The 14,939-nt window shown below is 48.7% G+C and overlaps 1 protein-coding gene across 3 annotated transcripts in view; it reads left to right on the top strand.

Moving 5' to 3' along the window:
• focad (focadhesin) overlaps positions 1-14,939 on the top strand; it is a 38,781-nt gene that overhangs the window by 12,332 nt on the left and 11,510 nt on the right. For 2 of the 3 annotated variants that reach the window (XM_084451949.1, XM_084451951.1), the window contains exons 10-26: positions 173-433; positions 4,495-4,599; positions 5,819-5,920; positions 6,299-6,429; positions 6,926-7,052; positions 7,222-7,356; positions 7,626-7,676; positions 8,193-8,276; positions 9,389-9,518; positions 9,987-10,175; positions 10,443-10,564; positions 11,428-11,520; positions 12,867-12,955; positions 13,664-13,705; positions 14,060-14,168; positions 14,391-14,507; positions 14,635-14,873. In XM_084451949.1, coding sequence (XP_084308075.1) covers positions 173-433; positions 4,495-4,599; positions 5,819-5,920; positions 6,299-6,429; positions 6,926-7,052; positions 7,222-7,356; positions 7,626-7,676; positions 8,193-8,276; positions 9,389-9,518; positions 9,987-10,175; positions 10,443-10,564; positions 11,428-11,520; positions 12,867-12,955; positions 13,664-13,705; positions 14,060-14,168; positions 14,391-14,507; positions 14,635-14,873 — 2,126 coding nt within the window. The remainder of the gene's footprint in view (positions 1-172; positions 434-4,494; positions 4,600-5,818; positions 5,921-6,298; positions 6,430-6,925; positions 7,053-7,221; positions 7,357-7,625; positions 7,677-8,192; positions 8,277-9,388; positions 9,519-9,986; positions 10,176-10,442; positions 10,565-11,427; positions 11,521-12,866; positions 12,956-13,663; positions 13,706-14,059; positions 14,169-14,390; positions 14,508-14,634; positions 14,874-14,939) is intronic. The other variant, XM_084451950.1, reaches the window with a different exon arrangement.

The following is a 14,939-nucleotide window of genomic DNA, read 5'->3' on the forward strand; positions in this document are numbered from 1 at the left end:
CCTGCTCTCCTCCCCACTCCTCCTCACTCTCCTCTTCCTCTCCTCCCCACTCCTTTTCTCTCTCCTCTCCCTTCCTCTCCTCCTCACTCCTCTTCTCTCTTCCTCTCCTCCTCTCCTCCCAGCTCTCCTCGCCTGTCCCTCCCCCTCACCTCTTCTCTGCTCCTCTCGCCAGGACTTCGTCGAGCTGTCCCCGCCCCTCAGTCCCTGGCACGGCGAGCTGCGGACGGTGACCCGCGTGCTGCGCAGGGTGACCGGGGACTCGGCAGCGGCCAGCGAGTGGCTCCTGTCGGTGACGGCGGCGCTGCCCACCAGCCGGAGCATCCCGCCGCCCCTGACCCTCGTCGTGGCCCACCTCGTCGTCGCCGGCCGGGGGGACGTCTGCCGACTGGCCCTTCAGGCCGCGGCGGCCATCGCCGACCAGGACCCCGCGCAGGTAGCTAGAGCATAAACCTGGCGGACCCTACACCACAGGCTCAGAACCTCTCTGTAGGAATCATTTGGTCGATTCAATTAATGCCGGGCTCGCACTACAGGATATTGAAAATCCTAACCGATTTCGAAGTCGGGCTGCATCACGCACATAAGGAGGATCTTAACAGATGTTCTTCTCATGAATCTTAAACATGCACACACGACAAGATTTGAAAAGAGCGTCTCATCACACACGAGTGGTGAGACACCACTGGTCTCGCTGTTTCGCTTGTAAAGTAGGAATCATTTTAAATATAAATATGTTTGATATAATCGGGGCCGCCCCGATGGGTCTGCGAGCCGATCGGGAGGTATAAGATTGGATCTGTAAACCCCGCACATTACAAGATCATCTGGGCTGAACATTGGTAGCGTTCCAGACCAGATTTCTCCTCCGATTGTCTGGAGGGCTGAATCGGGGATAAATCGGGCCAAAGATCCTGTAGTCTGAGCCCAGCATTAGAATTCATTTGGAGTCCCTCGCTAGGTTATTTATGCAGTGAGTCACTCCTTATTTCCAGCCTTTTGAATTACAATTGAAAAAGTGCTCTGCTCAGAAAACCTTAGAGAATGGATCCAAAGAGTCTCTGGGTCATATTTGTTGTCTGAAACTCGTCTGACTCACTGGATGTACCATAGGTTTTGGAGATGAGCCTTGTCATTGGGTTCATTACTGCCCAGTCAGTGACGACGGAGATTCTTCCGGCCAATGAGATTCAATCCAGACTCTATCCGCGTGTTACCGTTTTCCCAGTCCCCAACAATCTAGCAACTGCTCCGCCCAAGAAGGATTGTGATTGGTTTAAAGAAATACAGCGTTATTCCCCTGTGTCCTAAGCATGACCTTTCTCCAGCGTAAAGGAAGTGTGGAGATAGGTCTGGCTATGCGAGACTAGTCTGACACCAACAGTTCATTCAAAACTTGTACAGAATGTTCATCCTTTTATACATCCTTCACATGAGTACACAGCAGTCGTTCAATATTCTATATCCTGGATTACACAAATGCTTTTTTCACTTTTTTGCCGAAAAAGACCTACGTTTGCGCCTAGATATTACACTACCCCAGTGAAAACAAACCTTGAACCCGAAGGCCTTGGAATACGACCAGAGTTCGAAATCCGGAGCTGAATTCTAGTGTAATGGGCAAATCCCTGAGGCTTTTTAAAAAAAACTATAGGAATAGGCCTACAAAGCCTAAAGCTGTGTACACTTATAACAATCAAACAGGTGATTTACGAGTTTGAGTGATAGCAAACAATTATGTTATCGGATAGGCTCCTTTAGTTCATATCAAATTGGAAATAAGAATAACAGGAGTCACGGAAAAAAGCGGATAATAACGTAGGATGAATTTAAACAACGAAGAAAGGGAGAGGTGTGTAAAATCACAAACTTAACCAAGTCCCTTGCATCTCCCTCATCAACTTCTGTCACCCCCTCACGAAGACCAATAATAATACTAAGTTGTTTTCAATCAGAAGGTCTCGCTCTTGTGTGTGTTTTTTTTTCCGGTAAGAGTGTGAACAACCGAACACCCAACAGACGCCCCTGTAATCCAGGCCTACGCGCGTTCAAAATGGTGCCACGCAGTGTCATAGTTCCGGTTCGTTCCCCACCACTGCAATTAAAACCCGCACACACAGCGACCCTGGAGGCCTGGAAAGCGAGCCACCTGTTCTAGCCAGAGCGATAAACATTACACTGTATTTCCTCCGCATTACTGTCGCTCATTATAGGGGCTTAGTATCTGCTTTGCTTTTATAATTGCTCCCTCAGTGGCAGTTGGTCTGGTCGTTAGGCAGGGCGGCGGCGGGTTAGTTTCCCTCTTGGCGGTCGGTGGCAGCGCGTCCACCGGTGACGCCTCGACACTTTACGGCCGTATTAGTTTCTCCTTCTGCCGTTGACCCCCATCTCTCTTTATAACAAGGTGACCGAATCCCACCGCTAGCCGCAGACCGCAGACACTGCAAACCAAGACAATATACCGACAGAAGGAAACGCAGGCCAGTAGGCTACCCGTGCAGTGCCTGTTCTCGCTGGATTTGAGCCGGCAGCTTCTCACACATGCACACATTAGCAGCGATAAATACACTCGCTTACACATAGGCACTCAAGCAGCGCTTCACTTGAGGAAGGGACCTTTTTATAATAACAGGCTTCAGAAGCGATTAGGGTTGGAACCACACAGGTGGCCATTCTTTTCCTTCCATTTGTACCAACCAAGAAATTACTAGTGAGAAAATTGCTCCCCTCGCGTCGCTGTCCTCCCAACCCCCCCCCTCACCCCACCCCCTCCTCCTTCTCCATTCCCATGATAAGCCATGCAGATGTTGGGGTTGCTAGGCGACAGGCGAGGTGCGGGAGAGCGGAGCGATAAGCGTTATGGTAATGGTGTCGTCGCGGCGACAGGGCACCGTTCTGGGCTCTGGCCCATCCTCTCTGCTTCCCACACGAATGAAGCCGCTCTGCTCTGGCTCAGTACTCCTCTGCGCACTACCCATCAGATCTTTTATTTCTGCGGTTAAACCCGATGAGTTCTTCATTCTTTTCTTAATTCAACATTCGACACACATTCCTGTCATCACTACAACAGCTGCTGGTACAGTTTTAGTACACTACATTGATACTATTACCCCGGCACATTGTAGGAAATACCGTTAACTCTACCTAACTAACATAATTCTAAGATTCACACATTCTAACGGGGGTGGATCTCCTAAAATGAAATCAATGGAAACATTTCTCTTCATCCGGGAACGGACGTTTTGAGGCACTTTTTTTGTCTATTCCACATTTTAAAGTCAGCTCGCCATTTAGGACTTGGCCGTGGAGCGCCATGCTCCAGTGAGAGCACTCGTTCTGAGGCTTTGTTGGAGACCTGGAGTGTTTGCAAAGCTCTGCAGGGAGCGAGGGGTCAGGTGTGGGTCAGGCGCTGCGGCCCCGGCGCTGCTCGGGGTCGGAGTTCGCAGCCAGGAGTTCACATCTTCACAGGATACTAAAGTCCAGGAGCTCATCCCACACGGCCTCGGTTCAAAGGTTACAACAGCGCACAGCGTTGCAGGGGAGATGGGGTCTACGCCCTGAACAATTAAGACTTAATCCAAGTCCCTGTACAATTAAGACTTAATCCAAGTCCCTGTACAATTAAGACTTAATCCAAGTCCCTGTACAATTAAGACAACCCAAGTTCATATCTGGAGGGGATGAGGGAAGGTTGGTTGGATGACACAGGCAGACTGACATTGACATCAGTTTTATAGCCAAACCTGGGTTAAATATATAGGCCAGCTAGTCTTGGAGCTAATACTTTGGGGCTGTTCCAATGGTTTCATAGCACTAGGAAAAACTAAAGCATGCACAGTCATTTCAAATTGTGTTAGATCCAAGTTTGGCTGTAACCTCAAGTACTGATGTGAGTGTCATGTTTGGGTTGTCAGTTTTTCCTCCCCACTCTCCAACACCAGCACTGAGGTTCATTTTTCCGATAGGTTTTTTCATACTGATTATATATATATATATATATATATATTTTTTTTTTATGGGCTTGGTTTGATGATGGAATCTCAAATAGCTGACACCAATTTGGCATAGGTTGCGTGTTTGTTTAGCCCTTAGGGCACGGAGTGTCATGGAATGAGTCCCACATTAGCAGAGCGCCAGTTTGCGCCGAGCTCCTCGAGAAAGAGGGGTGGGGGTGGGGTGGGGTGGGGTGGGGGGGGGGGTGGAAGTCACTTCAAAGGGGGCGAGTCTCCGCCGCCCCGATACCGCGCAGTGGCGTCCTCCCAAAGCCGCCTCGGAGAGACGGATTGGTTGTGACAGTCTGTGCAGCTTAGTCCAGCCAGTAATGATGTGGGTGAGAAGAGCTCTGTAAGAATGTGCCCCCCCCCCCCACCCCAAAAAAGTACTTCAAGCAGACATGCTTCGACCAGACCCCCCCTCTTCTGACTCTCTCTCTCTCTCTCTCTCTCTCTCTCTCTCTCTCTCTCTCCCTCCCTCCTTCCTTTACCCCCTTCTCTGCAGGTCACATCCCTTCTTCCTGTTCTGTTGTTTAAGCTCGGGAGGGAGTGCGACCCAGGCCTGGCCCACGCTGTGCTCTGTTCCCTGCCACGGTTTGGGACGCACAAGGTACGCCCGCCGCCAGCGCCCGCTCCGCCTCCACGCCACATGGGCTGTCGGGCTGCAAGGAGAGAGAGTCTAGCCAGAGAGCAGTAGGATAGTGATGCAATATTTATCCACGTATTAGCTTTATTCAGTCCGACAATCTTACATTTCAAAGTCTAGCTGTATAAATACCGAGTGTGTGTGTGTGTGTGTGTGTGTGTTTGTGTGTGTGTGTGTGTGTGTGTGTGTGTGTGTGTGTGTGTGTGTGTGTGTGTGTGTGTGTGTGTGTGTGTGTGTGTGTGTGTGTGTGTGTGCGTGCGTGCGCGCGCGTGCGTGCGTGCGTGCGTGCGTGCGTGCGTGTGCATATATGATCAAAATACACTTCTTGTTATCCCCACTTTCATGTTTACCAACACAAGCGTGGATGTTGGATGCTTTGTAGATCTGCCATCAAATAACGATATTGCTTTTATCAAGCCAATCTTCAGATGTACCCCTGCACCAGTTTAAAGAATATCTCTTGTCAATATTTGTCTTAATGTCATTGGATCATATAGAATAATATTTGCTGTAGAATAGATTTTTCTTTCTCGCAAAAGCAAGGAGGGACCGAATCTGAGAGCCAGATCAGAATCTGTCGATCTGTCGAATTTGAACACAATGGGCGAACTCATCCTGATCTCATTCAGCATCAGAAAAGCAGGAAATAGATGGTAGTGGCGGCACGTGGCTCGGGAGTAAAGCGTCCGGCTGGGGATCGCAAGGTCCCCGGTTCGATCCCAGCTCCCGGCGTTGTGCCGAAGTGTCCTTGAGCAAGTCACTGAACTCCCAAAACATGTGCAGTACCTAGTAAATAAAGCTTTGATTGATTTGATTGATAGTACTGATAGTATTGATACGCCTCACAGCGAGAAGGTCTCCGGGCCTTTCTGTGCAGAGTTTGCATGTTCTACCTGTGTTCGCAAAGGTTTCCTCCAAACGAACCCAATACAAAAAACATGCAAAAGAACAGATGCTCTTCTGTGTGTGTGTGTGTGCGTGCGCTGTGTGCCATGTCGCCGCTCACTGTGTGCAATGTATGTGTCACATGTGGCCAAATAAAGACCCCCTGTAATTTAGAGTTGGTTTTGGGACAGTCCCTGTGGCCCTCTCTTGTTGATGATGCTCCTGTGGCTCTGTGAGTTGATTTTGGGACGGTCCTTGTGGCCCTCTCTTGTTGATGACGTTCCTGTGGCTCTGTTAGTTGGTTGTCCCTCAGGTGCTGCAGACTATCCAGATGCTGGCTGGCGCCCCCAAGCTGCGGGCTGTGGCACTGCGCCTCATGGCTGCTCTGTGGAAGAAGCAGGTCAGTTCCGGGGTCAAGGGCCTGCTTCACCAAGCATAGTTGTTCTAGCGTTCAATACAGTTTTTTGTCCCACAGTGTTTGTGTTTGTGCGAGTGGGAGTGGGAGTGGGAGTGTTCTGCATATCCTGACTGCATTTCCGTGTGTTTGTATAAACAGTGTTAGGGGTTCGTCTGGGTTGTGAACTTTGAGGTGACCTGAGTTATTGAAACACAAAAGTACCATGTGTACACAAAAGCATACAGTCAAGGTGATCGCATATATTTCTCAATATATATATTTTTTCTCTCTCTCTCTCTCTCTCTCTCTCTCTCTCTCGCTATCTCTCTCTCTCTCTCTCTCTCTCTCTCTCTCTCTCTCCCTCTCCCTCTCCCTCTCCAGGACCGTGTGTACCCTGAGCTCCAGAGGCTGATGGCCCAGCTGGAGAAGCCGTCCGGGGTGGTGGGGAAGGAGGCGCAGTGGGAGCAGGTCCTGGCCCGGGCTGCCTGCCTCAGGGACATCTGCACCGAGAGGTGACCTTTGACCCACCTCCGTCCTCCTAGGTTCCCCCAGGCCGGTCCCCAGCTGCCCCTGGCCTTAGCTGCTGATACAGAACACAACTGGAGATCATGCTACAGTTCAAAAACATTTTGAATAGATTAACATAGAATAGAATGGAGTAGAATTACCTAATTATTTTTTTATTTAATACATTTTTTTATTGTTTATTTAATACAATTTAAGGTGTGGCATTTCAATAAAAACACTCAAGTATGACAATGATGATGATGATGACCGGTGATGATGATGACAGTTCATGCAGACATAAGTTGTGTGCCTCAATCACGACTGAAAGAAGAGACAACATAAATACACAATCATTCTGCTTGATACCCATAAACCACCAGTTGCCTGTCGACTAACCGACTGTCAGGTTATCATACGGTGCCTTTCGATGTGACGGTGAGCCGTCGCTCTCATGCAGCCCAACTGTAGCCTACTGGACCGGTCACTGAGATTTGTTTGCAGGCCGTATCAGCACGGAGGGGACATGCTGGCCGCCATCACGCACACCCTGTCCCAGTGTCCCAGGCCTGACCAGGCCACCCCCGCGTCGCTGGCCCTGCAGGGTCTACACCAGCTCTGTCGAGCTGAGGTGTGTGAAAACACACACACACACACATACTGTACACACATAATTGCAGGAGCATCACATTTTAACACATTTTGCAGGATTCTTTCATGTTTATCGAGGTCTGAAAACAACCGAAAACAAATGTGTTTTCATAACCGGATGTGTGTTTAATAAGTGGCTTATTGCGCAGGTGGTAGACATTGGTTCGACGTGGAGGGCCCTGGGTCCGAAGCTGAGCTGTGACCCCAGGCCCCTGGTGATCAAGGCTGTAGCCGAGCTCCTGGCCCTGGTCCCACAGTTACCTGTGAAGTCTGAAGAGTACGAGGTACCTCTAGCGTTACAACGCACCCCGTCAGAGTTTCTTTCTTTCATGGTCCCTCTAGTTCAGTGACTCAGAACTCCAAACAATTACCTCCCAGGCACATCTGTGTATCTGTATACAAACAAGCTAACTTCCCTTCATAGGGCTACCGTGATAGCATATCTTTACTAGCTAACTTCCCTTCAGAGGGCTACTAGCGTACTATCATATCTTTTCTAGTATCACTTTGATCCTTGTACTTCATATTTACACACACTTGACCCTCACTGCAGAAACTCAAAGAGCAGGTGACCAGCTTGCTGTGGGGTTATGCTCTCAACAAGGTTAGTGTCAAATGCAGCACACCTTTTGTAATACACATTCTTAAAACAACCTGTTCATGCTTTTCATTAATTGCTCTTTATGCTATTGTATTTGATTTATTATCTTGGCCCATGTAAAACATTTTCTTGTACAATAGCTGAGGTCTGGGGGATGGGTGAACAGACTGTATCTGTGTATTTGCAGTGTACAGTATGTTATGTAATGCTGTTTTGTCTGTATTTATAATTTAGCATTTGTGTTTATAGGACCCCCTCGAAAATGAGATGCTACATCTCAAGGGGCTGTCCTTCAACAAATTAAATACAGTATAATAACCTTTATCATTGAAGTCTTATGGTCCTGATTCTATATCTTACTGACTCAATTGACACAAAATCCAGAAAGTATGTACCTGTGTATTGAAGATGGTAGAGTGAGATGGAGATGAGCTGATTGTGTGTGTGTGTGTGTGTGTGTGTGTGTGTGTGTGTGTGTGTGTGTGTGTGTGTGTGTGTGTGTGTGTGTGTTTGTTTCAGGACGCTGAGGTGGCGAGCTGCGGCTTCAAGGCTCTATCAAGCTTTCCTGAGGTGGCATTCACCGTCATGCACCTCCCTGAGCAGGTGAGAAGAACACCACTACAACACACTCAACACACTCTCTCAACACACTCAACACACTCTCACAACACACTCAACACACTCTCACAACACACTCAACACATTCTCACAACACACTCAACACATTCTCACAACACGCTCAACACACTCTCACAACACACTCAACACATTCTCACAACACACTCAACACACTCTCACAACACACTCAACACACTCTCACAACACACTCAACACATTCTCACAACACACTCAACACATTCTCACAACACACTCAACACACTCACAACACACTCAACACACTCTCACAACACACTCAACACATTCTCACAACACACTCAACACATTCTCACAACACACTCAACACATTCTCACAACACACTCAACACACTCACAACACGCTCAACACATTCTCACAACACACTCAACACATTCTCACAACACACTCAACACATTCTCACAACACACTCAACACATTCTCACAACACACTCAACACATTCTCACAACACACTCAACACATTCTCACAACACACTCAACACACTCTCACAACACGCTCAACACATTCTCACAACACACTCAACACACTCTACAACCAAGTATTAAGGCCAATGTATGGTCTGTGAAACAAGTGTGGTACGATCACACATTTTCTGCATTTCATACTTCGGCCGACGCCGATTTTCAGTTGAAAATCTCAACCTAGCCGACACTTACCATCATCTATATGGTAACTATAAACCAGCCTAGTGTGTTTACATTTTGTGCAACGGACTTCTATAAGAGTTTCTATCCAGCCAACCAATCAGACTGTGAGACAATCTACGGCGCCTGCGACCTTACGAAATCCAGGAGGTGCAAGACTGGTCTGCGACACCCCAGTCCGACATAAAAAAGTGTTGTAATGTTTATGTACGGCGTGTTGTACGAACCTTGGTCTTACCAACCTTAACTGGCCTTAACACATGAAGACTGATAGAACCACGTTATAAAGAAACGGATAGAGAAGCAGTACCCTCATCCATGGTGATGGATGTCATGTTAAATTGATTCCCATGCGATGCTCCTTTGGCGTGTTGATGCTCATACAGTAGCTGAACTGGCTCGTCTTCTTCACAGGCCAGGCCGGCAGCCAAGCTGCCCGAGACCGAAGAGGAGGAGCCAGAGAAAGAGAAAGCAGAAGATCTGTCCATTCCCGGCTCATCTTACGTGAAGCTCCTTAGCCTCACCTCCTGCTCAGTCCTGCCAGGTATTCGTTGTTCCGGAAACTACTTTTTGTTTTACTACCTTCCTGGTAACCCTCCCTCAGTAGCATGCTTCTGACAGTGCGATCCAAACGAGGAAGTCAGTTGAGCCTTTGAAAAGAGGCGATGCAGTTGTGGCTACCCCCGCACTTAGGCCTATTTTCGTCCAAATTCATAAGGTGTTCACTTCAGCCTTCATGTTCTCTGCCTTTATTTCAAAAACAAAAAATTATAGTGACCTTATTCTTTTACCATTTGATAGAGCTCATGAAGACCTTTAAAATGATATATAAAACTCATTTTTGCCCAAGATGTCACTTACAGTACGCCCCTTTTTCTCCAAGCCCTCAACCGAATTTACTCAGCAATATCAAATAACCCAATTAGAACTCACCTGCCAAGTCCATAGATGAGAAAGAGTAGATTTGCAGTATGAAAGCTGTACAGTTCTCTCTCACCCCCGTCTCTTTCAGCACTTGAGACCCTCCTGGCATCTCTAGTGAGGCAGGAGATGAGCCACATGCCCCGTGGAGTGTACCACTTGGCTCTAAAGGGGGGGAACCTGCGCTCGGATCAGGGGAAAACGGTGGCGGGAATCCCAGCCTTCATGTTGAAGACCTACGAGAAGAACAAACAGCCTGGTCTGAAACCCGGACTGGCAGGTACAGTACGCACCTCCACCTAACCCTAGTCCTAACCCTAACCTAACCCCAACCTTACTCTAACCTAACCTTACTCTAAACTATACTAATAAGTGCATGCCATATTCATGGGGCAAGGTTTAGTAATGCTGGTAGGATGGGTGGTGGTTCCGAAGTGTGGTCATGTCAGTGTGTGTGCGTGTGTGTGTGTGTGTGTGTGTGTGTGTGTGTGTGTGTGTGTGCGTGTGTGTGTGTGTGTGCGCGCGCACGCGTGTGTGTGTGTTCCAGCCGGCCTGCTCCTCTCCTACGACCTGCCCCTTCAGACGGACCGCGACGGCCGCCCCATCAACCGCTTCCTGCTCAGCCGGGGACGCAGCTTCCAGCAGACGTTGGTGGCTCTCATCCACGAGGTGACCCCTCCCCTTCACCAGCACCTCCCCCGTCCTCGCTCCCCCGGCTTCTACCTGGCGCTCGCCCCCTCCCTGGCACGCCTCTCTTCGTCTCTCACACTCCTGTGTGCCAGCACACTAATGCTGGGCTCACACTACAGGATATTTAAAATCCTAACCAATTTCGAAATCGGGTTACATCACGCACATAAGGAGAATCTTAACAGATATTCTTCTTGCGCATCTCATACGAACACACACAGCAAAATTTGAAAATAACGGCTCATCACACACTACAGGATCTTGTCGTGCCCGAGGGAGCAACGAACCACTGGTCTCGCCGTCTCACTTGTAAAGTCGGGACGTAATAATCTTAAATATCAAACTTGTTTGATATTATCGGGGCCGCCCCAATGGGTCTGCGAGCCGATCGGGAGGTATAAGATTGGATCTGTAAACACCTCACATTACAAGATCATCTGGGCCGATCATCGGACCCGACCAACGTTCCAGACCAGATTTCTCCTCCGATTGTCGGGAGGGGTGAATCGGGGATAAATCGCCCCAAAAATCCTGTAGTCTGAGCCCGGCATTACCCTCTGCACACTTACCCTCTTCCGGCCGCCTTTCTGTCCTGAGTGTTTGTGTGTGAGACTGGAGTGTGTGAGGGAGGCCTGTATACAGGCGTGAACTTGACCGGCCGCCTCACTTCCCCTGAACTGGCCAGAAGCCGCGGAAACCCACATTCCCGACGCTTTTACAGCGGAGATGATGTCCGCAGTGTGTCGTCTTGTTAATGAATGCACCCGTTCGGGGGAATAGTTTCAGGAATCGTGGTTGGTACGCTGGAAAACCGAGCGCTGTGATCTCTCTCTCTCTCCCAGGTGAACATCCAGCCCTCAGAGTGGCATCGCAGCCTCCTACTGACGCAGGCGTGGAGAGGATTCATGAGCAGAGCGTTTCACGCCCTGTTAGAGGTGTGTGTGTGTGTGTGTGTGTGTGTGTGTGTGTGTGTGTGTGTGTGTGTGTGTGTGTGTATGTATGCGTGCAAGTCAAAGTCAATTTTATTTATATACTGTAGCACATGTTCATACAAGCAAATGAAGCAGACAGTGTGAAGGAAAGATAAATAAAAACATAGTTTATTAAATAAATAAAAATATTAGTAAAGGGTACAAAAAGTAAGAAAATAAAGCAGGATTGATAATATATGATAAAAAAAGAATCACAGAAATTACAGTATAACACAGGTAAAAGTGTGTTCTTAGTTTAGCCCATATTATTATTTTTCATCAGCATTCTGAAAAAAAGGGGTGAGTTATTGAGGGAAAATAACCTTTGAGTAGCTTAATTCCATTAAATGTTGAATGACCATACCTGAATTAATTAGATTACAGACACATCTTGATTTTGGTCATCTACAGTAGCTGCTGACCGTTAATAGTGCAAGTCTACAGGGTCCAGAGTATCACTTGAACAGAAGAGCTCAGAGCTGCTTGTTGTTATCCTGCAGGAGCAGTGGTAGCGTTGTCATGGTGACTGCACCATAATCACCAACAGATACCTGCCCTGTGGTTTAAAACGTGAGGTCATTGTAAACATCTGGATACAGTATGTAATCCATCTACTGTGATCTCCGTAGGGATAGTTATCGAGTGCAGTTATTTGTGGTCTTGGGTTTTCGAGTGGATGTGAAGCTTGCTATGACCACAGACACCCAAAACTGAATCTTGTTTAAGCATTGGTCAGCGTCTTTCTTTGGCTCCGGGGCAAAACGGTAGATTCTGGACTTGTAGCTAAAATTCTACCTCTCCCCTGCCATCTGCCAAATCTTTACCCCCTCCATGAATTCCACCCCTGTTCACCTTTTGTCTTGGCTAGAAATACCAAAACCAGTGACGATAAATGTGTGCACCAGAAAAATGATTTAAGCCCACTGCGATTCCCATGATTGTAGGGTTAGGGTGAGGGTGAAAGATACTACATTTTGATGTTAGGACTTTCGATTGCAGATACTGTACTACTCTATACAGTAGATGAAGCTGGACAATAGTTCAGTCCTGGTTGTTTGTTGAACCTGTCCTGTAGGAGGATGTACTGTAGTTGACCTTTGGTTTTGTGTGGGGTTTGGGTCAGCTCCATCAAACAAGTTAATACGTCACAGATAACTGATAACCAAGTTATCTGGCAAACAAGTTGATGCATTGCAGACAGATAACTGATAACCTCAGGGAAACAATTTGATAGGCTACAGACCGATAACTGATAGGCTGAGGTTTGGCTCAGGTCCAACAGTTGTCATGTGACTGCATCTGTACCGTAGGGTCGACGTGCAGAACTGGAGATGCAGCAGAAGCAGGGCAAAGAGAGTCCAGAGGAACTGCAGTACAAACAGCACTGTGCCTGGCTCTGGTGAGAACACACACACACACACACACACAAGGAGAGTCCAGAGGAACTACATTATCAACAGCACTGTGTCTGACTTGGGTGAGCACACACACACACACACACACACACACACACAACACACACACAGCACAAGCACAACACTAGAGCTGCCATTTTTGCTCATTATAGATGATTATTACTTAACAGTATAATAATTCCACTTGCTAGATTAAAAAATTGAACAAAATATATATTGATTGCACACAAGTGTTGGATGTAAGCCATCCTGCTCAGAGCAGGGAGGCCAGAGTAGCTGCCCAGCAGATCCCACGCCCACACACGGGTGACTAATGCACTCACCTAAAATGAAAAGAGACTGTGTTTAAGTGCGTACAGTATGTGAGCTCGCATGTTTGTGTGTGTGTGTGTGTGTGTGTGTGTGTGTGTGTGTGTGTGTGTGTGTGTGTGTGTGTGTGTGTGTGTGCGTGTGTCATAAATAATGACATGAGGAGATGAAGGAGCTGACTCCCTCCCCCTCTCTCCCTCCCCCTCCTTCCTCCCTCTTCCTCTCCCTCCCTCTCCTTCCTCCCTCTTCCTCTCCCTCCCTCTCCTTTCTCCCTCCCTCACTCCCCCTCCTTCTTCTCTTTCTTTCTCTCTATCTCCTTCTCTCTCTCTCCCTCCCTCCCTCTCTGTCCTCCCTCTCTCTTTCCCTGTCGTGATTGTTCACAGGGTCAGAGACCAGCTGACTGATGTTGTCAAATCCGCAGCAAAGTTAGTCTGTCTCCAATTAGTCTCCTCCACACAGACATATTATTAACATATTTGTCTGATATGGGCAATAATTGCATGAATATTGTGTTTATATTGGTATGTACTATTATTGTTGTTATTGCCTATCCCCGGTAGCTTACAACGGTCAGCCTGGTTGACATCAGCCCATTATATTTAATGAATTAACTTATCATTAATATCTGTATTTGGTGTGCTAGTGCTTAAAGGGAAACTCCAAGATTTTGAATATTTAGTTTGTTTTCGCACAAGTTAGATCATTCGCTCATCTAATTATCTATGTCTGCAACATACATTGTTACATACATTGTTGCTGTGCTGTGTTGTTGGTGACAGAGACAGTCCGGTGGTCCAGGGGAACTCCATCCTGGCTCTGAGCGGGCTGGCCGCGGTCCTGGCCAAGTACGAGAGCAACCTCCCAGCAGACACAGCCGGGGGGCTCGTGGTAAGAGTCTGGAGTACAGTATGTCCTTATGGGTCATCATCAAGGGTTGGAATGGGGGGAGGTAAGTCCCTGTGACATACTAGCGTCATGTCCACTTGTACATCAAGCTGCGTCACGCTAAGGAATCAGGAGACGGGCTTCTGCCCCTGTGGGCCACTAGGCTCCAGAACCATCCGTTCACCAGGCTGCTTACTTACTTCCCCTCTGCTCTCCCTTCTGCAGACGGGGCCAGAGATCATCCCCACGGCCACCTGGCTGGTCATGGTGCTGGACACTCTGCTCAGCCTGGCCAGCAGCAGCCATCGCCCCCGAGGACAGGTCTTCCCCTGGTTCCTACACGTGAGTGCCACAGCAGCGTCCCCTCCACTGTCCCCTCCACTCCTCCTCTCTCCTCCACTCCTCCTCTCTCCTCCAATCCTCTCCCTCTCCTGTTTTTCTTCTCCGCGTCCCGTGGCTCCGCCTCCAGAGGTCCTACTCCGGGGAGAACACGGCCAGCGTCATCGCCCGCTCCTGCGCCGCGCTGGCGCTGTCCCTGGTGGCGCCCGTGCTGGTCTCCTGGCACAAGGAGCGCGTGCCCGAGGTGCTGTCCACCCTGGGGGCGGGGCTGCCCGGCGCGCCCGCCGCCGACGAGTCCCAGGCCGTCCAGTTCCACTCGGGCCTGGCGCTGGGGATGGTCCTGTCCAGCCTGCAGGAGGAGCGTGTCGGGTAGGTCGCCCCCCCCCCACCCCCTTGAAGGAGCGATTTGATTTGTTAGGACGAAAAACGCCCTCG

This window comes from Borostomias antarcticus (assembly GCF_949987555.1).
Source record: "Borostomias antarcticus genome assembly, chromosome: 17".
Taxonomy (NCBI): Eukaryota; Metazoa; Chordata; class Actinopteri; order Stomiiformes; family Stomiidae; genus Borostomias; species Borostomias antarcticus.